The sequence below is a fragment of the Dama dama genome, chromosome 21, assembly GCF_033118175.1.
Source record: "Dama dama isolate Ldn47 chromosome 21, ASM3311817v1, whole genome shotgun sequence".
Lineage (NCBI taxonomy): Eukaryota > Metazoa > Chordata > Mammalia > Artiodactyla > Cervidae > Dama > Dama dama.
In genome coordinates this window covers 70680241-70707370 of record NC_083701.1, presented here as the reverse complement: position 1 = coordinate 70707370, position 27130 = coordinate 70680241, and the positions used below count along the sequence as shown (strand labels likewise).

Here is a 27130-nt window from a genome sequence, read left to right as displayed (position 1 = left end):
GAGCAATAGGTGATTAATTAAGCTTGGGATACCTGTTAACCATTCAAATGAAAATGCTGAGGAATAGGTTGCCTATATCAGTCTGAAGTTCAAAAGAGTAGTCTAGGCTTGGAGAGATAAATGTGGCAGCTGTCAGCATGTTTTTGGGTAGCTTAGAATAGAGAAAGGAGTGCTCCAATGTTTGTGATTGTTTATGTGAGGAGGAACCACAGAGGAGGCTGAGAAGCAGTGGCCAGGGAGGTCGGAGGAAACCACTGGGGTGAGAGGTTCAAGAAGGACCAGGAAGGAGGCTTTCAGGTGGAGAATGTGGGCGACTGTGTCAAATGCCAGTTTTACTGCCGGGGAGGTAGGAATTAACCATTGGATTTGGCACCCTGGAGGTCATTGGTGGAGTGGTGGGAACAAAACCCTTTATTGTAGTAACTTGAAACCCGAGTAATTGGCAACAGATACAGTAAATACCTTGTGCTTCCCTATAAAGTTATTATTGTCACAAGGATCAAATGAGTGAAGGGCTCAGAACAGTTTCTGGCTCATTGTAAGCACTCAGTAAATGTTAGCTATTTTTAGAATGATGGTTAAATTACAACCAGTGGAGAGAACAGAAGAAGACAAAAGACGCTGCATTCCATGACAAGCTTTATCTGTGGTCTCTAAAATCTGGGCTTCCCAGGTGGCGCAGTGGTTAAGAATCCACTGTGAGTGCAGGAGATGCTAGAGAGGCAGGTTTGACCCCTGGGTCAGGAAGATCCCATGGAGTAGGAAATGGCAACCCACTCCAGTATTCTTGCCTGTATAAACAGACTCCTCCATGGACAGAGGAGTCTGGCAGGCTGTAGTCCATGGTGTCGCAAAGAATTGGGCATGACTGAGCACATCGCGCACACACACACTCAAACACACACACACTAAAAGTGGATTGTGATTAGGAAATGATACATTGCCCTGTCATCATTCCTGTAGGAACTCCTGGCCCATGGCCTCAGCAATGTGATCGCTTCGTTCTTCTTCTGTATACCAAGTGCGGCTGCCATGGGAAGAACTGCTGGTCTCTATAGCACAGGAGCAAAGACACAGGTAACTTCATTCTTCAGCAGGCACAGAAGGACTGAGAGAGAGAGAGAAATGAGCGTCTCTCTAAGTTCCCGAGAATGTTGTTATTTCTTTAGTCTCTTAAAACTAGCATCAAGGCAGTTTCTCTGTTCTCCTGCTTAGAAATGACCCTTGAGAAGCTGAAGGATTCAATGAGCAGACAAAAAGCAAGTCCTGTACTAGCGGCAGGTTTCTTGTCGCCAATCGTTGAGCAAAAGCTCCCTCTCGTGGTGCCTCTGATTTTACTTTTTGCTAATCTAACCCGTCAGTTTGAAATTTTAAAATCTTCGTTCATTTCCTTTAAATAGAATGAAAACAGTTGTATGCAACATCAGTCCTTGATACTGACATTCCTGTCTATAGAGATGTACAAGTATGTGCATGAACAATACAATGTCTATGCACATTTTGGCTTAAAGAAACAGTGGTGTGTTTTAGGAACTCAAATCAGTTTGACATTTTAGAGCCTGCTGTATAGTAGTGATTATGCTGGATACTACTAAAATTATCAACGGTGGCAATTAAGATGATTCTGTGATGATAAGGATGGTGCTCGTGGTGGAAGCATATATTGAGTTATATGCCAGGCATTGCATGTCATACTTTTTTTTTATAAATGAACTCATTTAATGTTTTAGGAAACTCTATGAAGGAGGCATAATTATTATTCTAGGTTTCCACATGAGAACATTGAGGAAAAGAGGGTTAAACTAACTTACCCAGGTCACGGAGCTAGGAAGTGGCAGAGCTGAGATTTGAACCCAGATAGATTTACTCCAATCCTTGCATTCTTAAGCACTGTTCTATACAAGGAAATTCATATGTGTGTTGATTTAATAAATTAACATGAACAGCTAACCATTGTTAAAACAATTCATGCATATTTTATTTTCTTTTTAGGCTTTTTTTTGTGTTATTAGTTGGCTGTGACGTGTCTTGGTTGCTGCATGCTGGCTTTCTCTGGTTGCAGTTGGTGGGGGTGCCTTTGTGGCCCTGCGTGGGCTTTGCATGCAGCGCTCCTCTTGTTGCAGGGCCTGGGCTCTGGACATGGGCTTCAGTCGTTGTAGCACCTGGGCTCAGGGGCTGGGGCACATGGCTCTGTTGCTCTGCAGCATGTAGCCTCTTCCTGGACCAGGGATCCAACTGGTGTCTCATGCATTGCAAGTGGAATCTTCACCTGCTGAGTAACCTGGGAAACCCATTTTTTAGTAGCCTACCTTATATTAAGTCCTTTTGGGGGTGTTGTAGAAGAGTAAATTTAAAAAATCTATAGTTCTTGACCTTGGGGGAGAGTGGCAAGAGAAAGATGGGTAAAGAAACATTAAAATATAGCATAAAACTAATAAAATTATTGATGAATGTATCATGGAGCAGATGGGAAGCAGTAACAAATTCTGATTCTATAATAATATGACATATTATTGCCACAACACATCAGCAAGGATGTGTAATTCTCATTCAATGTTGTTTTACATGACATTTGATTTTTAGGTGGTTCATGATTTAAAGCATAAGTTCATAATGTGCATTGGCACAACCATTTTTGCCAGCTCTCAAATATTTGTAATCTAAATTTGAATGTTTAATATATAGTGTACTCAAACATCATTCCTTACTCTGAAGACTTACATCTGTAAAATTCGAGGATTCTATAGTGATTTCCACCTGGTTTCTTACAAGGATGAGTGTGTGAGATTTCCTTTCATCAGTTCTTCATGGTATTCTCTTCATTAGACTTGAGAAGAAATAAAGGGCACCTAACAAAATACTAATTCACAGAAGCAAAACTCAGCAGCACTGTATTTTTATGCTGTTTTGCTTGTTGAGATCATCCATAATCTGCTCAACTAGTCCCATTAAATTGCACAGGGAAGTAACCTGACTTAATGTGCATACCTCAGTTGAGGATGTTTTCCCATGGTAGTCATTTTGGCATTACAACTATTAAGTTTACGTGGGGATAACAGACATGATTTGAAGAAGGCCCTGGGACAACCAAGTCTTAAAAGTTTTGTTCTAAATAGGCTATTTGTGAAACCAACTTTCCATGTGACAAGACTTCACAAAGTAATCCCTTAAAATATCTCTCTTTCTCTTGTAGATACTAGACTTATACCCAGTAAGTTACTCTAGAAGAATGAAAATCTTTCAACTTTCAGGCTAATAATAGCCAATCGTTTCACCAATTGACTCTTATTCAGAAACACTATGAGTATTTCTATAGAAAGATAGCTTTTAAAATGCAGATATGGCCTTGTTCCTTCCTCCCAGAGCCCATAAACGGTCTTAGCTTTCTGGCCTTTCAGCTACCCAAACTGTGCTTCCCCCTGCAGCCTCACCCTGGACTGTTCTCCGCCTCACTCTCAGCTCTCTAGTCCGGCGCCTCCTTCCTCGTGAGCTCTGGTGTCTTCCTTTTGTCCGTTTTGTCTCTGTGGCTGCCTCCTCTTCCCTACTAAGTTAGCTCCTCCCATTCATCAGATTTCACTAAGACTTCTGGGCCAACTGTGTTCTTTTCTTCAGAGACCTTAGCTCTATTGGACTTTACATGTTTATCGGTGTGATTACACGATTGATGTCTGCCTTCTGTTCTTGACTGCAGCTCCTAGAAAGTCCCTGTCTGCTTTTGTTCTCCATATCATCAGCGTCCAGCCCAGGACTTAGCACATGGCTAAGCACTTAGCACTTAGCACTCAGCACAGTAAGTGTGGGAAGGGTGAATGAAAAATAAAAGCATTGGATGATTATAAAAAAGTCAATTTTGCTGGTTTAAGAAGGAACAGAATAAGTCAGGCAATAGCTTTTATTCTCACTTGATATAGTACATTTGAAATCAGGAAAATGCTTTCATTTGAAATCAGGCTTAGGATCAAGTTGCTCAGTCAGTCTGACTCTTTGCAACCCCATGGACTGCAGCACGCCAGGCCTCCCTGTCCCTCACCAACTCCCAGAGTTTACCCAAACTCATGTCCATTGAGTCGGTGATGCCATCCAACCATCTCATCCTCTGGTGTCCCCTTCTCCTCCTGCCCTCAATCTTTCCCAGCATCAGGGTCTTTTCCAATGAGTCAGTTCTTTGCATCAGGTGGCCAAAGTATTGGCGTTTCAGCTTCAACATCAGTCCTTCCAGTGAACAACCAGGACTGATCTCCTTTAGGATGGACTGGTTGGATCTCCTTATAGTCCAAGGGACTCTCAGTGTTTAGCCGAGCAAAGTCTTCCCGGTCTCTAAACTGAGGATAACCAACCAGTCAGTATCCAAACTAATTCTTCCCAGTGTCCTTTACACTGGGGATAACCCACTTAGTGCCTGACTTGAATAAAACCTTCCCAGTCCTTCAACTGAGGATGTCACTCAGTATCTAAACTGAGCAACCCAGGTATGTCTTCTTGAAACCAAGTTTCAAGGATAGCCTTGTCCCCCATCAACTAAAACTTAAAATCATCAATAATGGGAGATCCTAGAACCATGAAAAACTCACTCAAATTCATCTGGACTCCCTGAGGTGGTCGATGGGCACATGGAGCCTCTGCTGGTACCAAGGCTTAAGACCCTCATAGGATTCAGGCAGAGGAGAGGGATCCTTCTTTGTGGTTGCCATAACTGTCAACTTAAAAAAAATATTCAAAACCTAAAAGTTGAGAGTTATGCTTTAGTGAAAGTCGCTCAGTTGTGTCCGACTCTTTGCAACTCCATTGACTATATCCAGTCCCTGGAATTCTCCAGGCCAGAATATTGGAGTGGGTAGTCTTTCCCTTCTCCAGGGGATCTTCCCAACCCAGGGACTGAACCCAGGTCTCCCACGTTGCAGGTGGATTCTTTACCAGCTGAGCCACAAGGGAAGCCCAGTTATGCTTTATTCAGTGGGAATTTTTAGGACTTCAAGCCTGGAGAACAGCATCTCAAGGGACCCTGAGAAAACTGATCTGAGGAAGCCAGGGGAGGAGTAAAGTCATGGAGAAGTTTTGCAACAAAGAGCAAGTAGTGTGAAAATCAAAACATTATTATAAAAGGAAGCCAGATATATTCAGGTTAAGGAATTTGGTGCTTTTCTAGGTAGGGGAAGATATGAGAGTCTGGGCTCCCTGAAATCACTCCTTTCATACATGTCTCCGCTATCTGGGACCAGTGTTCTGTGTTTTTCACACCCTGAGCTTCTCTGAGGTGCACCACAGGGAGTGGCTGCCGGATCACAGGGATTCTTCTTCCCGGGTGCCCTTAGGAGCCCAGGAGCTCACACTGGAGGGCTGCGATCCCTGATGGCGGTGACATCCTTGTTTACTGATACGGCAGGAAATACTCTATTTCTCAAGGTTCAGTTCAGTTCAGTTGCTCAGTCGTGTCCGACTCTTTGTGACCCCATGGACTGCAGCACGCCAAGGACTCCCTGTCGATCACCAACTCCCGGAGTTTACTCAAACTCATGTCCAGTGAGTCAGTGATGCCATCCAAGCAACTCATCCTCTATCATCCCTTTCTCCTCTCACCTTCAATCTTTCCCAGCATCAGGGTCCTTTCAAGAGTCAGTTCTTCGCATCAGGTGGCCAAAGTGTTGGAGCTTCAGCTTCAGCATCAGTCCTTCCAATGAATATTCAGGATGGTTTTCCCTTAGGAAAAGGTTAACACTGATGTTTGCATAGTCATCTTTGCAAGTAACCTGTAACACAGATAATATTTGTTTGAGAATGTAACAAGAAGAAAATATAGATTATTTCATTATCCTATACCAGAGTTAGCATAAACATGAATAGTTACAACTTTAGAATAAAAAGTTATCTGTGGATATATAATTACCATGAAATGAAATGAGTTAAAGAAAACTAAAATGCCTAGAAAAATGTTTGTCCTCTGGTTAATTAAATGTGTGAACAGTTTTTTCCTACTAGTTGCAGTCTAAGCTAAGCTGGAACTTATTAAGAAGGAGGCATTTAGCTTTGTTTGTTTTCTGAGTTTAATAAAGGAAACAAGTTTATCTCCCTTCTGGTTGTAATTTGCCTTTAAATTTTTTTCTAGGTAAGTCAGAGGTATATAAGAAAGTAGCACTTCATATACAAAGTTATGGATGTTCAGAATGTGGATAATACTTGAAAACATAGTGTAACTGTGTTATTACAGAAGTCTAAAGTCAGAGAAGTCTGTTATAGCGTTGCAAATATCTCATCTTAGTTTAACCTCAGTGTATAGTGACTGAGTTGGTTATCTACGGAACAGTGGCTTGGACTGAATGCTGTTTTTTTTTTTTTTTGATGCTTTTATTTTATTTTTTTTTCATTTATTTTTATTAGTTGGAGGCTAATTACTTTACAATATTGTAGTGGTTTTTGTCATACATTGACTTGAATTAGCCATGGATTTACATGTATTCCCCATCCCGATCCCTCCTCCCACCTCCCTCTCTACCCGCTCCCTCTGGGTCTTTCCAGTGGACTGAATGCTTTTAAAGGCGTTTTCCAAATTCAAACTTTAGTACCTGGGTCTCTTACTTATGGAGACAAAGAGTGTCAGTATTTTGAGTTTTGAGGGTGGAAACTATTATATTATTGATTTCTATGCCCGAGGAGTAGATACCCTGGGCATAACTGATAAGGATTTCTTATCTGATTAGATGCCCTTGTCTTTTGATCTAGGGCATCAACAAAGATGAAATGCATTAAAGAGCTGACATAAGCTATTTGATTACATAGTCTGTTTCATTATATGACTTACTATCTAAGGTAAACAAATAGTTTTTTTCACCCATTGTTTGTCATCCTTTGAAAGTAAGATCCATTTAACTCTTATTTTAACAATAAGACTGAAATTATAGTTCAGTGAGCACACTATTGTTAATGTATTTACAAAAAGCTGTGTAAATAAAAAATAAGTAATCTTTAGAGAAAATCTTGAAGGTAGTTGACGTTTACTGTTTTTAAAAAGAATTATTTAATTAGGTTGTAGCTTTTCTAACAGCTTTAGTGTATTTAAGGTATCTAGAAACTTGAAATATATTTGACCTTATGGATCTAATTCAGTTCATAATCCATATTCCTTCTAATTCTTAGCTCTGTGACCTTGGGAAAGTCACTTTGCCTTTATGTCCCTCAAATCCTTCAAAGGAGTTTAGAGTCTAGCTGTCTCAAGTTCATAGCTGCAAATAAGATTAAGGTACCTTTGTAAGTGTTTGATAAAGGTCTCACTGCAACACTGCATGCCATTGTCTTTTGACATGAAGTGCAGTTTAACAATTGGTGCCTTTTTCTTTCCACATGAACATGGATCTACTGAATCACTTATGGGGATATCTGAATGAATTCTATAACTTGCCTTCTGACAACAAGCTTTTTTCAGTCTAGTGGAATGACAGGCATAATATTTTGTCATTTAAAAACTCATGTAAAATCACCAATTACTCCTAAATGATCAGTTTAGCGGCAGTTTAGTGTATTAGAACTTCCCTAACAACCTCTAGTTCCCTAATGACTTATTTCCCACAGAAGGATTTTTCCCTTTTATATGCTATATAATGCTGTAGAGGAGTTCCACTAAATATGGAAGGAACTTGTATCAGTTTCTTTCTCTTAGTTTTATGATTTTGAGTTTAATCCATGATGTTACATGTGTGAATAGTCTTTTTATTATTGAGTAGTATTCTACTATAAGGATGTACCAAAATTTATCTATTCACCAATTGGTAAACAATTTAATTATTTACAGTTTTAGTGTTTATGAATACAGCTGCTATAAATATTTACATGTATGTTGATAAGCATAAGTTTTCATTTCTCTTAGGTAGTTTTAGGTCAGACATTACTTCATGAGAAACTGCCAAACTTTTTTTGGAAGTGGCTGCACCATATCTTAAGTCCCACTAGCAGTGTCTGAGAACTCAAGTTGCTCTGAGACCTTACTATTGATTATTTGTCTATATATTTATTTTTAACCACTCCAGTTTCCTTTGATTCCTCCGTTATGATATTTTAGGTATTTTTTTGGTCCTGGGAAAGCCTCTTTTCTCTTGGTAGGCTGACAGTTTGGCTAAATGTTTCTATTAAGATGTGAACGTTTGTTTATGTGAAACTGATTCTCCATCAAGTGGAGCTTAGTTAGAAGTGAGCTGTTTTGAATTGCCTTTTGTCAACATATTGAGTTGGTTAAAACACAATATTAATGATTTTTTAGGATTAATAAAATTGTTTGCTTCACTGCAGAGACTGCTTCCATAATCCCATATAACTGTTTCATACTAACGAAGGACTCCTAAGAAGAGAGCAAAGGCTTCCGTGGAAATTTGTCATCAGCCCAGAAAATCCCTAAAGCTGTGTGTATTCAGTTATTACCCACATAACTAAGAAATGAGAAGGGAGGTCAGGTGAACAACAGTAGGCTTAAGTACGATTGAAATGTCATTTTCACCATTAAACAACGGAAAATTGTGATGTGTGATAATAGTTGACGGTGTCCTGTTTCTTTGTGTAGAATGGCTTTTCTCTCAGTGCTGACTGAATTTCATCGCACTAGTTTGTCACCTGTCACGTTTGGGTTGCTTCAACTACACAATATAGATAACGACAGTCTGTATAATTTAACAATCCCATGCCAACATTTTGTTTCTTCTTATCAAGAAGAACTAAGATTATCTTTCCCCCCTATAACTTTGGAATAACAAAAAATTGAAGGATTTCTCTTTTTGCTGTCTTGTGTTTTGCAGGTGGCTTGTCTAATATCTTGCATTTTTGTCCTGGTAGTCATCTATGCGATAGGACCCCTGCTTTACTGGCTGCCCATGGTAAGCAGTACTTTTTATTATTTAATTTTAAACTTTAACATTAAAGAGAATCATTCCATTTTAAGCATTTCTTTGAAGAACAACCTCAGTGATCCTAACTCTGAGAAGTTATTTGGCATAAGTAATGGTTATATGGAGGAGAGATAGAAAGAGCCCACATCTGATGGGTAAGGTACGGGAGGGTATTATGGCTGTTTTCATTTAATTAGATTTATTCTGTGTTCAGTTGGAAGGTAGAATTAAGCAATCTCTGTTATGAGAAATAGACTTTGGAAGAAGTTTATAAAATTTAGACTCTTAGAAAATGCATGCTGGGCAAGAGAGTAGGGAACAAAATATTTCTTGCCACCCTTGATACATCTTTATACAAAGTGACTCAGAACATTAGTGTGGGTATCTGCCTTGCTTTTCGCAGGCCTGGGACACTATAGCAAGATGCTGGTCTTCAGGGATCCAGAGACAGTTCTTGTTCTAATTCTTCATTCATGTAATAAGAATAAATCATTTTCATGAGAGGATCTTCCAATAATCAAGTTTATTTCTCAAGAGACTTATAAATATATTCTGATGCAACCAGATAATTTATATTCAAGATGATTAAAGAAATACATGATACACTGAATTTTGCAATAAGTTGCAAACAAATGGCAATGAATAATTATTATAAAGTTAACAGGACATTCAGTCTTATCACATTCACCCTTATAATTCACTACTTTTCTTTTTATTTCCTCCTTTTTTTAAGAATGGAATAACATTTACCCTGTGACTTTTCTAGAACTGATATTATGTTCTTAAAGTACAATAATAGGTTAGTTCTAAACAAAATGAATATTACTTTAGTCTTCTAAATGGTAACTATTCTCTAGTAAGTATTTAGAAAACAAAGACATAAAATACCTTGATTCTTTTAAATTTAGATTAAAGTCTTTATCTTGCATCTTTATCAGCTTATTTTTTATTTGTAGTGTGTTCTTGCAAGTATTATTGTTGTGGGACTGAAGGGAATGCTAATACAGTTTCGAGATTTAAAAAAATACTGGAATGTGGATAAAATTGACTGGGTAAGTAGAAGTTTAATCTAAAATTGCTCTCTTGGCTTAAACACATGTTACAAAATAAGCTTTAATAGTTCCATTTGCAGAAGATAGTTTTAGCCATTTAAGTCTTACATTTTACGAACAGTTTTTACTTATTTACAAACTATAATTTTTTTCAAAGTCTTAAAACATTTTTTATAAGAACAGAAATGGAATTGTATCAAGTTTTGACTGATGTGCTGTTTAAGACCTTTTTAAAAAATGTTATCACTTGAATGGTTTGTGAATTCCCAGTTTCCATTATGAATTGATTATAGAAGTTAAGATCATCAAGAAACAGCTAGTAGAAATATGACTATATATAACATATATGAAAAGCCAGCATTGATTTCTAAGAAACATGTGCTTCATTGACATAGGATAAGCATACTAATAGTGACCATGTTCTCAGTCGTTCAGTCATGTCCAAGTCTTTACAGTCCCATGGACCGTAGCTCCCTAGGCTCTTCTGTTCATGGGATTTCCCAGGCAAGAATACTAGAGTGGGTTGCCATTTCCTTCTCCAAATGGTGACCATATTCATTCTAAATGCAGAGTCTCATGAATTGCTTTTTTAAATGAGTTACATTGAGAAGAATATTAGGTTAATAGTATATCACTAGGAACACATTCCTCTGGTGGCTCAGCTGGTAAAGAATCTGCCTGCAGTGTGAGAGACCAGAATTCGACCCCTGGATTGGGAAGACCCCCTGGAGAAGGGGATGGCAACCCACTCCAGTATTCTGACCTGGAGAATTCCATGGACAAAGGAGCCTGGTGGGCTACAGTCCATGGAGCTGCAAAGAGTCAGACACGACTGAGCGGCTAACAACATAACACAAAGGAACAGATTAAATTATACTATAAAATACGGATTCTACTAACATCAGTTTTTAGTATGCTTGTTCTAGAGAAATGTGTCTATGTGAGAACATTCAGTATTCTCTCCCTCCCATAGATGGGTGAGCTATTTCATGAGTAGACTCTGCTTAGCTCTATTATGGCATTTACCATATTGAAATGCAATTATCTATGTACTCCTCTTTCAAATTCTTTACTCTGAGAGACTTTGGAGGATTATTTATGCTGGAGCCTAATTTAATAATACTCCTCTTATATCTCAATATTACTGAGCTCCTACCAAGGTACAGTACTAGGTGTTATGTGAAAATGCAGAGATGAATAAAGAAGTACTTATCGTCTTCAGACACTGATATCTGTGCAGCGTGCAGACACAGACACATTAACTGTTACGTGAGGCATGATACAACATAACAGAAGCAAAAGTAAGAACTTGGCACTGGAGAAAAGTAGAAGCTGAAACATCTAGTTTGGACTGGGTTAATACAGTAGAGTTACAGCAGAGCTGAAATGTGGACTGAGACTTGAAGGAATAGTGTTTTTTGGGCAGTCCAAGAGGCCAAAATTAACCAGGCTGATGAAGGAACAAGACTTTTTTAAGGTGATATATATGAAGTGGCACATGGAAATAGAAAAACTGAGAAGATGCAAAGTTATTTAACAAGCTATTGATAATCCCATGATAAAGGTATTGATAAGAAACTCATTAATCACATAAGGGGGAGGACATTATCATAATGGAAGGAGAGAAATCTCTAGGAAGTGTCAGAGGATGAGATGACATCACTAACTCAAACTAACATTAGTTTGAGTAAACTCAGGGAGATAGTGAAGGACAGGGAAGCTTGGCATGCTGTCATCCAAGGGGTCGCAGAGTTGGACATGACTTAGCAAATGAAAAACTATATATATGTATACATATATATATATATATTTATGCAATGAAATATCATTCAGCTATAAAAAGGAACAAAAATGGGTCATCTGTAGAGATATGGATTGACCTAGACACTGCCATAAGGAGTGAAATATGCAGAAAGAGAAAAGCAAATATCATAGAATAATGTATGTATGTAGAATGTAGAAAAATGGTGCAGATCAACCTATCTTCAGGGCAGGAACAGAGATGCAGATGCAGAGGCTGGACATGTGGACGATGGTGCAGGCGGTGGGGTAAGATGGATTGTGAGGCTGACATGTATACCCTACTGTGTGTGAGGCCAGTGGGAACCGCTGCGTAGTGCAGGGTGCTCAGCTCAGGGCACTCTGGTGATCTAGACGGGTGGGATGGAGATCCAAGAGGGTGGGGATATATGTAAAAGTTCAGTTCAGCTCAGTTCAGTCTCTCAGTCCTGTCCGACTCTCTGTGACCCCATGGACTGCAGCACGCCAGGCCTCCCTGTCCATCATCAACTCCCAGAGCTTACTCAAGCTCATATCTATTGAGTCAGTGATGCCATCCAACCATCTCATCCTCAGTCGCCCCCTTCTCCTTTCACCTACAATCTTTCCCAGCATCAGGGTCTTTTCCAGTGAGTCAGTTCTTCGCATCAGGTGGCCAAAGTATTGGAGTTTCAGCTTCAGCATCAGTCCTTCCAAATGAGTATTCAGGACTGATCTCCTTTAGGATGGACTGGTTGGATCTCCTTGCAGTCCAAGGGACTCTCAAGAGTCTTGTCCAGCACCACAGTTCAAAAGCATCAATGCTTCGTGCTCAGCTTTCTTTATAGGCCAACTCTCACATCCATACATGACCACTGGAAAAACCATAGCCTTGACCAGACGGACCTTTGTTGGCAAAGTGATGTATACTCACAGGCTGATTCACTTTGTGGTGCAGCAGAAACACACACCATTGTGAACCAACTGTACCCTAATAAGTAAACTAGAGAGCCTTACGCATCATTAGTAGTAAGCTACCTTAGTTCTTTTAATAGCAGTCCTAGAAAAGAGAATGCTATTGAAAATGACCAAAACTATTCACAGTTTTATTTGCAATATTATTACATTAAATGAGAAAATAGTGGAAAATTATGGCATGCTTTTGAACCAAACACATAAACCAACAATTTACAGATTTTAAATAAAGTCTTTGTGAGAATTGAATTAGCGGTTGGCAACATCTCTATATAAAAGACTGAACTTTGTCACTTTGCCTTTCCATTAACCTCTGCCACAGGGAGTCTGATGGAGTGTGGATTTGTTTCTGTTTTTCTGGACTTTGTGTGTGTGTTTGTGTGAACATATATTTTTATTTCTCTCAGGTAATTACCCAGTAGTGAAACAGGTTGGTTATGTGGTATGTGTATGTATATATATATATATGTGTGTGTATGTATATATATATATATATATGCCTCCCTGTAGCTCAAATAGTAAAGAATCTGCCTACGATGCAGGAGACCAGTGTTTGATCCCTGGGTCTGGAAGATCCCCTGGAGAAGGCAGTGGCAAGCCACTCCAGCATTCTTGCCTGGAGAATCCCATGGACATAGAAGCCTGGCAGGCTACAGTCCATGGAGTCCCAAAGAGTTGGACACAACTGAGTGACTAACACACACACACACACACACACACATATATAATTTAATTTATAAAAATATATATAATTTATTTTTAATTGGAGGATAATTGCTTTAGAATGCTGTGTTGCTTTCTGCCATACAACAATATGAATCAGCTATAAGGATACATATGACCCCTCTTTATTGAATCTTCTTCCCACTCTCCAACCCATCCCACCGCCCCTGGTTGTCAGAGGGCACAAGTTTGAACTTCCTGTGTTATCCAGAAACTTCCCACTAGATACCTACCTTGCATATATTAATGTATATCTGGGTCTTGTAGTGTTTTTATTCCTAGTTTGTAAAGAAATCTTCATAATGTCTCCATAGGGGCCCTATCAATTTACTTTCCCACTAACAATGAAAGAAGTTTGCCTTTTTTCCACATCCTCTCCAACATTTATTTTTTGTAGATTTTTTTATGATGGCATTTCTGACTAGTGTAAGGTAATACCTCATTATACTTTTGATTTGCATTTCTCTAATAATGAGTGATATTGAGCATTTTTTTCCCTGTGTTTGCTGGCCAGCTGTATGTCTTTTTCAGAGAAATGTCTGTTTAGGTCTTCTGCCCATTTTTAGATTGGATTGTTTGTTTTTCTGATATTGAGCTTGCTGCATGAGCTGCTTATATGTTTTGGAGATTAATCCTTTGTCAGCTATTTCATTTCCAACTATTTTCTCCCATTCTGAGGATTGTCTTTTCATCTTGTTTATGATTTCCTTTGCTGTGCAAAGGCTTTTAAGTTAAATTAGTCCCATTTGTTTATGCTTATTTTTGTTTTCATTACTTCAGGAAGTGGCTCAAAGAGGATCTTGCTATGATTTATGTCGAAGAGTGTTCTGCCTATGTTTTCCTCTAAGAGTTGTATAGACTTTTGGTCTTACATTTAGGTCTTTAATGCATTTTGAGTTTATTTTTGTGTACGGTATTAGGAAGTGTTCCAATTTCATTTTTTTACATGTACGTACACTTGTCCAGCATTCCCAGCATGGCTTCTGGAAGAGGCTGTCGTTTCTCCATCAGCCTGTGTTTCTGTTTTTGTGTCAGGATCATGCTCTTTTGTTTATTCATTTTTTCTGACAATGCAAGGGACTTTATTAGGAAGGGATGCCTGAGTGGAGAGCAGTAGGGTAAAGGAATCCAGGGGAACTGCTCGGCCACGTGGCTCACAGTCTTAGGTCTTATGGTGATAGTATTACTTTCCAGGATCTCTTTGGTCAATCATTCTGACTCCTTCCTGGTGTTTCCTGGTGGCACGTGCATTGCTCAGCCAAGATGTATGCCAGAAAGAAGGATCCTGAGAGGTAGTCGGACATGTGAATACCATATTGTCTTGATCACTGTAGCTGTAGAGTGCAGTCTAACGTCAGGAAAATTGATTCCTCCAGCTCCATTGTTCTTCCTCAGGATTGCTCTGGCTATTTGGAGTCTTTTATGTTTCCATAGACATTGTAAATTTTATTGTTCTAGTGCTGTGAGAAATGTCAATGTTAATTTGATAGAGTTTGCACTGAATCTGAATTACTTTGGTTAGCATAGTCATTTTCACAATATTTATTCTCCCAGTCTAAGAACATGGTATATCTCTCCATCTGTTTGTGTCATCTCTGATTTTTTTCACCAGTGTCTTAATTTTCTGCATACAGATCTTTTGTCTCCTTGGTATATTCCTTGGTCTTTTATTTCATTTTATGTGTTGCAATAGTGAATGGAATTAATTCCTTAATTTTTCTTTCTGATTTATCATTGCTCATATATAAGAATGCAAGGTATTTCTGTGTATTGATTTTGTATCCTGTGACTTTATTAAATTCATTGATAACCTCTAGTAATTTTCTGGTAGTGTCTTTAGGATTTACTATGTATAGTACCATATCGTCTGTAAACAGTGAGAATTTTACTTCTTTTTTCATCTAGATTCCTTTTATTTCTTTTTCTTCTCTGATTGCCATGGCTAGGACTTCCAAAGCTATATTGAAAAATAATGGTGACAGTGGGCATTCTCGACTTGTTCCTGATCTTAGAGAAAATGCTTTCAGCTTTTCACCATTGAGAATAATATTTTCTGTGGGTTTCTCATATATGGCCTTTATTAGGTTGACATAGGTTCTGTCTATGCCTATTTTCTGAAGAATTGTTATCACAAATGGGTGCTGAATATTGTAAAAAGCTTCTTCTGCATCTATCGAGAATATCATATGATTTTTATCTTTCAATTTGTTAATATGATATGTAACATTGGTTGATTTGCATATATTGAAGTATTTGTAGGATTAAACTCTAATTAATCATGGTGCATGATGTTTTTAATGTGTTGTTGGATTCTATTTGCTGGTATTTTGTTCAGAAATTTTTCATCTATGTTTACCTTTGATATTGACCTGTAATTTTCCTTTTTTGTGATGTCTTTTCCAGTTTTGGCATCAGGGTAATGGTGGCCTTCTAGAATGAGTTCATTATTGTCCCTTCCTCAGCAAATTTTTGGGAAGAATTTAAGGAGCAACAGCATTAACTCTTCTCTAAACATTTGATAGAATTCACCTGTGAAGCCATGTAGCCCTGGGTTTTGTTTTTGGGAGATTTCTTTTTTATCACAATTTCGATTTACATGCTTGAGAGTGATCTGTTTGTATTTCTGTTTACTCCTTGTTCAGTCTTAGAGGTTGTAATTTTCTAAGAATTTGTCCATTTTTTCCTAGGTTGTACATTTTATTGGCATATAGTTGCTCGTGGTAGTCTCTTATGATCCTTTGTATTTCTGCATTGTCTGTTGCAATCTCTCATTTTTCATTTCTAATTTTGTTCATTTGAGTCTTCCTTCTTTTTATCTTGATGAGTCTGTCTAATGGTTTATGAATTTTGTTTTTCTTCTCAAAGAACGAGTTTTTAGTTTTATTGATCTTTGGCATTTTTCTTTCATTTCTTTTTTATTTATTTCTTTTCTCATCTTATGATTTATTTACTTCTACTTACTTGCTGTGTTTTTTGTTTGGTTTTTGTTCTTTTCCCAGTTGCATTATGTTGTCTATTTGATATTTTTTCCTATTTCTTGAGATAGGATTGCATTGCTATATTCTTCCCTCTTAGAACTTCCCAATAGGTTTTTTGGGTCATCGTGTTTTCAGTGTCATTTGTCTAAAGGTATTTAAGAAGTCTTTTTAGTAACCTATTGGCTATTAAGAAGTATATTGTTTAAATCTCCATGTGTTTTTGCTTTTTTACAGTTTCTTTCCTATTATTAATATCAACTGTTATAGCATTGTGGTCAGAAAAGATACCTGTTACAATTTCAATTTTCTTAGATTTAGTAAAGCTTGATTTGTGACCCAAGATGTGACCTGTCCTGAGAATGTTCCATGTGCACTTGAAGAGAAAGTGTATTCCAGTACATTGGCTGGAATGCTCTGAAGATATCCATTAGGTTCATCTGATCTAATGTGTAATTTGAAGCTTGTGTTTCCTTATTAATTTTCTGCCCAGAAGACCTGTCAATTGGTGGAAAAGTCCCCTACTATTATTGTGTTGCTCTTGATTTCCCTTTTATGTCTGTTAATGTTTGCCTTATATGTTGAGGTGCTCCTATGTTGGGTGCATGACTATTTACAATGTTCTGTTTTCTTCTTGGATTGATAGCTTGATTATTATGTATCATCCTTCTTTACCTCTTGTAATGTTTTTTTATTTTAAGGTCTAGTTGTCTGATATGTGAATTGCTTATAAGGTCTATTTGTCTGATATGCAAATTTCTACCCTGGGTTTCTTTTGATTTCCATTTGCCTGAAATACAATTTTCTATCCTCTCACTTTCAATCTGTATGTGCCCCTAGGTCTGAAGTGGGTCTCTTTTAGAGAGCATATATAAGGGTCTTATTTCTGTATCCGTTCAGCTAGTCTATGTCTTTTGGTTGAAGCATTTAACCCATTTACACTTAAAGTACTTATTGGTGTATATGTTTCTTTGGGCATTTCCTTAATTGTCCTGAGTTTATTTTTGTAGGTCTTTTCCTTCTCTTGGGTTTCCTGCCGTTAGAAGTCCCTTTAGCATTTGTTGTATAGCTGATTTGGTGGTGCTGAATTGACTTTTGCTTGTCTGTAAAGCTTTAGGTTTCTGCCTCAAATCTGAATGTGATCCTTGCTGGGTGGAGTAATCTTGATTGTAAGTTTTCTCCTTTCATAACTTTAGGTATATCTTGCCACTCCCTTTTGGCCTGCAGAGTTTCTGCTGAGAGATCAGCTATTAACCTTATATAGTTTCTCTTTATTTTACCTGTTGCTTTTCCCCTTCTTGCTTTTACTATTGTTTTCTTTGGGTGTAATTTTTGTTAGCTTGATTAATAAGTGTCTCGATGTGTTTCTCCTTGAGTTTGTCTTATATGAAACTCTCTGTGCTTCTTAAACTTGTTTGGCCATTTCCTTTCCCATGTTAGAGAAGTTTTCACCTATAATTGCTACAGAATTTTTTCTCAGGCCCTTTCTCTCTTCTTCCTCTTTTGTTGTTCAGTCACTAAATTGTATCCAACTCTTTGTGACCCCATGGACTTCTGCACGCCAGGATTCCCTGTCCTCCTGTTTTCTGTGGATCTGTATATTCCTTTCCAGTGGTCAGGGATTCCTGCCAGTCCTCAGCTGGCGCTCTGTGGGATCTCCATCTGCAGATGTATTCCTGATGCATTGTGGAGAGAGATGTGCTCCACATCCACCTAGTCCTCTGCCATCTTGTCACCTTCCCTGGGCTTTTGTCTACTACTCCTTAAATGATGTATTCTTGCTGAGAGATTTCATCACAGGGATGTTGTAGAGCAAGACTGTGAGGACTTAGCAATCAGGAGGAAGATGAGTATACGAAAGGACCCATACACTCTGTCTCCTGTTCTCTTCCAGGGCATATGGGTCAGTACATACTTATTCACGGTATGTTTTGCTGCCAACGTTGGGCTGCTGTTTGGTGTTGTGTGTACCATAGCTATCGTGATCGGTCGCTTCCCAAGGTAAGATATTATTTAAATGCTGTTTATTCTGACACAGCAGCAAAATAAATGGTGTTGGCAGTTACTTTTATTTCTGTGGAATAGATGGTATTATAATCTCATGCTTTTAGATTTAAAGCTAGAAACAAAAGTTTTTATCTACATGTGATATATAACAATGTTAGTCTTAATGGAGAAGAAATGGCCTTAATGGAGGAGAAATATTTTGTTATAGCTATAAAATAGAATATATAAAAACTATTAAAGTGAATCAATTAGCCTCATAGCCATATACTGCACTATAGAGTTACTTTTTTTTTTAAATTAAGGGAATGGATATAGTCTCTAATGAGACCCAAACAATATAGCAGTGTAATCATTTGAAAAGTTAAATAGCCTCAATACATTTAATTTTTCTGAAGTTGTATTAATTTAGCTACTTTTTCCAGATAACTTATTAAAAAGTGCATTGTTTTTGTTTTTTACTAAACATCTGTAAAGCATTCCATATTTTGATTATTTTTTTGTTTGCTCAGTGTTCACCATCTGATAAAGCTTCTACTCATATCTTATCCTTCTTTTGAAATTATTTGTGAAATAATGTAGTCTTAAAAATTAAGTTTTATCTCTATAGATTCAATTGTTATAGAGTCTATCAGTGCAGTTCAGTTGCTGAGTGATGTCTCATTCTTTGCGGCCCCATGGACTTCAGCACGCCAGGCCTCCCTGTCCATCACCATCTCCCGGAGCTTGCTCAAACTCATGTCCACTGAGTCAGTGATGACATCCAATCATCTCATCCTCTATCATCCCCTTCTTCTCTTCCTTCAATCTTTCCCAGCATCAGGGTCTTTTCCAATAAGTCAGTTCTTTGCATCAGGTGGCCAAAGTATTGGAGTTTCAGCTTCAGCATCAGTCCTTCCAATGAATATTCAGCGTTGATTTCCTTTAGGATGAACTGGCTGAATCTCCTTGCAGTCCAAGGGACTCTCACGAGTTTTTTCCAACATCACAGTTCAAAAACATCAATTCTTCAGCGCTCAGCTTTCTTTATGGTCCAACTCTCACATCTACACATGACTACTGGAAAAACCATAGCTTTGACTAGATGGACCTTTGTTAGCAAAGTAATGTCTCTGCTTTTTAATATGCTGTCTAGGTTGGTCGTAGCTTTTCTTCCAAGGAGTAAGCATCTTTTAATTTCATGGCTGCAGTCACCATCTGCAGTGATTTTGGAGCCCATGAAAAGAAAGTCTGTCATGGTTTCCATTGTTTTCCCATCTGTTTGCCATCAAGTGATGGGACCATGATCTTAGTTTTTTGAATGTTGAGTTTTTTTTTTTGAATATTGAGTTTTAAGCCAATTTTTTCACCCTCCTTTTTCACTTTCATCAAGAGGCTCTTTAGTTTTTCTTCACTTTCTGTTATAAGGGTGGTGTTATCTGCATATCTGAGGTTATTGATATTTCTTCCAGCAATCTTGATTCCAGCTTTTGCTTCATCCAGCCCGGCATTTCGCATGACGTAGTCTGCATAAAAGTTAAAAAGGCGGGGTGACAATATGCAACCTTGGTGTACTTCTTTCCCAGTTTGGAGCCAGTCCGTTTTTCCATGTCCAGTTCTGACTGTTGCTTCTTGACCTGCATACAAGACGGTCGGGTCATGGCGGAGAGTTCTGACAGAATGTGGTCCACTGGAGAAGAGAATGGCAAACCACTTCCATATTCTGGCCTTGAGAACCCCATGAACAGTATGAAAAGGCAAAAAGATATGACAGTGAAAGATGAACTCCCCAGGTCAGTAGGTGCCTAGTATGCTACTGGACAAGAGTGGGGAAATAACGCCAAAAAGAATGAAGAGATGAAGCCAGAGTGAAAACAATGCCCAGTTGTGGATGTGACTGGTGATGGAAGCAACGTCTGATGCTGTAAAGAGCAACATTGCATAGGTACCTGGAATGTTAGATCCATGAATCAAGGTAAAATGAAAGTGGTCAAATAGGAGATGGCAAGAGTGAACATTGAGATTTTAGGAATCAGTGAACTATAATGGACTGAAATGGGTGAATTTAATTCAGATGACCATTATATCCACTACTGTGGGCAAGAATCCCTTAGAAGAAATGGAGTAGCCCTCATAGTCAACAAAAAAGTCTGAAATGTAGTACTTGGGTGCAGTCTCAAAAATTACAGAATGTTCTCTGTTTCCAAGGCAAACCATTCAATATCATAGTAATCCAAGTCTATGCCCCAACCAGCAATGCTGAAGAAGCTGAAGTTGAACAGTTCTGTGAAGACATACAAGACCTAACACCGGGGGAGGAGCCAAGATGGCGGAGGAGTAGGACGGGGAGACCACTTTCTCTCCTACAAATTCATCAAAAGAATAACTGAACGCAGTGCAAACTTCGCAAAACAACTTCTGATCGCTAGCTGAGGTCATCAGGCGCCCAGAAAAGCAGCCCATTGTCTTCGAAAGGAGGTAGGACAAAATATAAAAGATAAAAAGTGAGACAAAAGAGCTAAGGACGGAGATCCGTCCTGGGAGCTCTTAGGCGGCATTGCTTGGGGTAGGGTCCGGGCCTGAGTGCCCTGAGGACAATCGGAGGGAGCTTCTGTGAGTTGCCAACATGAACTGTGGGAGACCAAAAGAGAGAGAGTAAATTAACCGGCCGAACACACTGCCGGCCGTTCGCAGAACAAAGAGACCGAGAGGGTCCAGAGAGGAGCTCGCAGGCTGCGGACCTGCCCAGCTCCACCGGAGGCAGGAGGCAGGGGGGAGGGGAAGGTCGCGGCGAGACACAGGGCGCAGGCACCCGACCGCGGGCGGGGACTGGGGCTGGGGACGCGGAGGGCAGAAGGCGCGCGCACCCGACTGGCGCCAGCGGAAACTGAGACTGGGTCCGCGGAAGGGAGGGGGCGCGCCACACCTGGGGAGAGTGCGCCCACCGAGCCCCTGGCTGCCTGGACCGCTCTGACGGGGAAGGCACAGAGAGCAGGCGCAGCTTTTCCTTCCGCGCTTTTGTGGAACACCCGAGGGCTGGAACCTCGCGGAGCGCGGGGCGCGCTCCATATAGAGCAGCCGGGAGCCTGAGCGGCGCAGACGGAGAGGGCAGCGTCGGCCCCTCCCGGCAGCGCCAGCCTCTCCGCGCAGAGCGACGGAACTAGCTACCTGAATAAGAGTCCACCTCCGCCCGCCTGTGTCAGGGCGGAAATGAGGCTCTGAAGAGACCGGCAAACAGAAGCCAAATAAACAAAGGGAACCGCCTCAGAAGGGACTGGTGCAACAGATTAAAATCCCTCTAGGAAACATTGACTACACCGGAGGAGCCTGTAGATATCGAGAAGCGTATGCTGGAACGAGGAGCTATCTGAAACTGAGCCAAACCCACACTGACCGCAACAGCTCCAGAGAAACTCCTAGATATAATTTTACTTTTTTCTTTTTTCTTTTTTTCTTTTTTCTTTTTTATTTTTTCTCTTTTATTTTCCTTTAAAATCCCCTATTACTCCCCCATTACTCCTTAACTTTCATTTCCATAGACTTTTACGATTTTTTTAATTAGGGGGAAAAAAAAATTTTTTTTTCTTTCTTTTTTTTTCTTTTTCTTTCTTTTTTTTCCTTTCCTTTTTCTCTTCTATTTTCTATTTTTCTTTTTCTCTTATTTCTTTTAAAGTCCTCTAGTACTCCTCTACTACTCCTTAATTTTCATTTCCAATACACTATAACCTTACAAAAAAAAAAAGAAGAGAAGCCCTATTTTTAAACCGAAGATTATTCTCTCCCAATCTTGACTCTCTGTTTTCTACCTCAGAACACCTCTATTTTCTCCTTTCCCCTTCTCTTCCCAATCCAATTCTGTGAATCTTTGTAGGTGACTGGGCTACGGAGAACACTCTGGGAACAGACAGCTGCGTAGATCTGTTTCTCTCCTCTTGAGTCCCCCTTTTTCTCCTCCTGTTCATCTCTATCTCCCTCCTCCCTCTCCTCTTCTTCATGTGACTCTGTGAACCTCTCTGGGTGTCCCTAATGGGGGAGAATCTTTTAACCATTAACCTAGAAGTTTTCTTATCAGGGCTGTATAGTTGGAGAAGTCCTGAGACTACAGGAAGAATAAAACTGAAATCCAGAGGCAGGAGACTTAAGCCCAAAACCTGAGAACACCAGAAAACTCCTGACTACAAGGAACTTTAAGTACTAAGTGACTGTCCAAAAGCCTCCATACCTACACTGAAACCAACCACCACACAAGAGCCAATAAGTTTTAGAGCAAGACATACCACGCAAATTCTCCAGCAACGCAGGAACATAGCCCTGAACATCAACATACAGGCTGCCCAAGGTCACACCTAACACATAGACCCATCTCAAAACTCATTACTGGGCATTCCATTGCTCTCCAAAGAGAAGAAATCAAGCTTCACGCACCAGAACACTGACGCAAGCTTCCCTAACCAGGAAATCTCGACAAGCCAATCGTCTAATCCCACCCACTGGGTTAATCCTCCACAACAAAAAGGAACCACAGACCTCCAGAATACAGAAAGCCCACTCCAGATACAGCAATCTAAACAAGATGAAAAGGCAAAGAAATACCCAACAGGTAAAGGAACATGAAAAATGCCCACCAAGTCAAACAAAAGAGGAGAAGATAGGGAATCTACCTGAAAAAGAATTTAGAATAATGATAATAAAAATGATCCAAAATCTTGAAAACAAAATGGAGTTACAGATAAATAGCCTGGAAACAAAGATTGAAAAGATTCAAGAACTGTTTAATAAAGACCTAGAAGAAATAAAAAAGAGTCAGTTACAAATGAATAATGCAATGAATGAGATCAAAAACACTTTGGAGGGAACCAAGAGTAGAATAACGGAGGCAGAAGATAGGATAAGTGAGGTAGAAGATAAAATGGTGGAAATAAATGAAGCAGAGAGGAAAAAAGAAAAAAGGATCAAAAGAAATGAGGACAACCTCAGGGACCTCTGGGACACTGTGAAACGCCCCAACATTCGAATCATAGGAGTTCCAGAAGAAGAAGACAAAAAGAAAGGCCATGAGAAAATACTCGAGGAGATAATAGCTGAAAACTTCCCTAAAATGGGGAAGGAAATAGCCACCCAAATCCAAGAAACCCAGAGAGTCCCAAACAGGATAAACCCAAGGCGAAACACCCCAAGACACATATTAATCAAATTAACAAAGATCAAACACAAAGAACAAATATTAAAAGCAGCAAGGGAAAAACAACAAATAACACACAAAGGGATTCCCATAAGGATAACAGCTGATCTATCAATAGAAACCCTCCAGGCCAGAAGGGAATGGCAGGACGTACTGAAAGTAATGAAAGAGAATAACCTACAACCTAGATTACTGTATCCAGCAAGGATCTCATTCAGATATGAAGGAGAATTCAAAAGCTTTACGGATAAGCAAAAGCTGAGAGAATTCAGCACCACCAAACCAGCTCTTCAACAAATGCTAAAGGATCTTCTCTAGACAGGAAATGCAGAAAGGTTGTATAAACGTGAACCCAAAACAACAAAGTAAATGGCAACGGGACCACACCTATCAATAATTACCCTAAATGTAAATGGGTTGAATGCCCCAACCAAAAGACAAAGATTGGCTGAATGGATACAAAAACAAGACCCCTATATATGCTGTCTACAAGAGACCCACCTCAAAACAAGAGACACATACAGACTAAAAGTGAAGGGCTGGAAAAAAATATTTCATGCAAACGGAGACCAAAAGAAAGCAGGAGTCGCAATACTCATATCAGATAAAATAGACTTTCAAATAAAGGAAGTGAAAAGAGACAAAGAAGGACACTACATAATGATCAAAGGATCAATCAAAAAAGAAGATATAACAATTATAAATATATATGCACCCAACATAGGAGCACCGCAATATGTACGGCAAACGTTAATGAGTATGGAAGAGGAAATTAATAGTAACACAATAATAGTGGGAGACTTTAATACCCCACTCACAACTATGGATAGATCAACTAAACAGAAAATTAACAAGGAAACACAAACCTTAAATGACACAATGGACCAGCTAGACCTAATTGATATCTATAGGACATTTCACCCCAAACAAATCAACTTCACCTTTTTCTCAAGTGCACACGGAACATTCTCCAGAATAGATCACATCCTGGGCCATAAATCTGGTCTTGGAAAATTCAAAAAAATTGAAATCATTCCAGTCATCTTTTCTGACCACAGTGCAGTAAGATTAGATCTCAATTACAGGGAAAAAATTGTTAAAACTTCAAACATATGGAGGCTTCTGAATAACCAACAAATCATAGAAGAAATCAAAAAAGAAATCAAAATATGTATAGAAATGAATGAAAATGAAAACACAACAACCCAAAACCTATGGGACACTGTAAAAGCAGTGTTAAGGGGAAGGTTCATAGCATTACAGGCTTACATCAAGAAACAGGAAAAAAACCAATTAAATAACCTAACTCTACACCTAAAGCAATTAGAGAAGAAATGAAGAACCCCAGAGTTAGCAGAAGGAAAGAAATCTTAAAAATCAGGGAAGAAATAAATGCAAAAGAAACTAAAGAGACCATAGCAAAAATCAACAAAGCTAAAAGCTGGTTTTTTGAAAAAATAAACAAAATTGACAAACCATTAGCAAGACTCATTAAGAAACAAAGAGAGAAAAACCAAATTAACAAAATTAGAAATGAAAATGGAGAGATCACAACAGACAACACTGAAATACAAAGGATCATAAGAGACTACTACCAGCAGCTCTATGCCAATAAAATGGACAACTTGGATGAAATGGACAAATTCTTAGAAAAGTATAACTTTCCAAAACTGAACCAGGAAGAAATAGAAGATCTTAACAGACCCATCACAAGCAAGGAAATCGAAACTGTCATCAAAAATCTTCCAGCAAACAAAAGCCCAGGACCAGATGGCTTCACAGCTGAATTCTACCAAAAATTTAGAGAAGAGCTAACACCTATCTTACTCAAACTCTTCCAGAAAATTGCAGAAGAAGGTAAGCTTCCAAACTCATTCTATGAGGCCACCATCACCCTAATTCCAAAACCAGACAAAGATGCCACAAAAAAAGAAAACTACAGGCCAATATCACTGATGAACATAGATGCAAAAATCCTTAACAAAATTCTAGCAAACAGAATCCAACAACATATTAAAAAAATCATACACCATGACCAAGTGGGCTTTATCCCAGGAATGCAAGGATTCTTTAATATCCGCAAATCAATCAATGTAATACACCACATTAACAAATTGAAAGATAAAAACCATATGATTATCTCAGTAGATGCAGAGAAAGCCTTTGACAAAATTCAACACTCATTTATGATTAAAACTCTCCAAAAAGCAGGAATAGAAGGAACATACCTCAACATAATAAAAGCTATATATGACAAACCCACAGCAAGCATCACCCTCAATGGTGAAAAATTGAAGGCATTTCCCCTGAAATCAGGAACAAGACAAGGGTGCCCACTCTCACCACTACTATTCAACATAGTGTTGGAAGTTCTGGCCACAGCAATCAGAGCAGAAAAAGAAGTAAAAGGAATCCAGATAGGAAAAGAAGAAGTAAAACTCTCACTGTTTGCAGATGACATGATCCTCTACATAGAAAACCCTAAAGACTCTACCAGAAAATTACTAGAGCTAATCAATGAATATAGTAAAGTTGCAGGATATAAAATTAACACACAGAAATCCCTTGCATTCCTATATACTAACAATGAAAAAACAGACAGAGAAATTAAGGAAACAATACCATTCACCATTGCAACAAAAAGAATAAAATACTTAGGAGTATATCTACCTAAAGAAACAAAGGACCTATACATAGAAAACTATAAAACACTGATGAAAGAAATCAAAGAGGACACAAACAGATGGAGAAACATGCCATGTTCATGGATTGGAAGAATCAATATTGTCAAAATGGCTATTCTACCCAAAGCAGTCTATAGATTCAATGCAATCCCTATCAAGCTACCAACGGTATTTTTCACAGAACTAGACCAAAGAATTTCACAATTTGTATGGAAATACAAAAAACCTCGAATAGCCAAAGTAATCTTGAGAAAGAAGAATGGAGCTGGAGGAATCAACCTGCCTGACTTCAGACTCTACTGCAAAGCCACAGTCATCAAGACAGTATGGTACTGGCACAAAGACAGAAATATAGATCAATGGAACAGAATAGAAAGCCCAGAGATAAATCCACGAACCTATGGACACCTTATCTTTGACAAAGGAGGCAAGGATATACAATGGAAAAAAGACAACCTCTTTAACAAGTGGTGCTGGGAAAACTGGTCAACCACTTGTAAAAGAATGAAACTAGAACACTTTCTAACACCATACACAAAAATAAACTCAAAATGGATTAAAGATCTAAATGTAAGACCAGAAACTATAAAACTCCTAGAGGAGAACATAGGCAAAACACTCTCTGACATAAACCACAGCAAGATCCTCTATGACCCACCTCCCAGAATATTGGAAATAAAAGCAAAACTAAACAAATGGGACCTAATGAAACTTAAAAGCTTTTGCACTACAAAGGAAACTATAAGTAAGGTGAAAAGACAGCCCTCAGATTGGGAGAAAATAATAGCAAATGAAGAAACAGACAAAGGATTAATCTCAAAAATATACAAGCAACTCCTGCAGCTCAATTCCAGAAAAATAAATGACCCAATCAAAAAATGGGCCAAAGAACTAAACAGACATTTCTCCAAAGAAGACATACAGATGGCTA

General features: G+C 38.8%; 1 protein-coding gene across 1 annotated transcript in view; it reads left to right on the top strand.

Moving 5' to 3' along the window:
* Positions 1-27130, top strand: part of SLC26A7 (solute carrier family 26 member 7) — a 136651-nt gene that overhangs the window by 69783 nt on the left and 39738 nt on the right. Inside the window, exons 9-12 of the mRNA XM_061122869.1 lie at positions 964-1077; positions 8778-8855; positions 9824-9919; positions 18245-18351. Coding sequence (XP_060978852.1) covers positions 964-1077; positions 8778-8855; positions 9824-9919; positions 18245-18351 — 395 coding nt within the window. The remainder of the gene's footprint in view (positions 1-963; positions 1078-8777; positions 8856-9823; positions 9920-18244; positions 18352-27130) is intronic.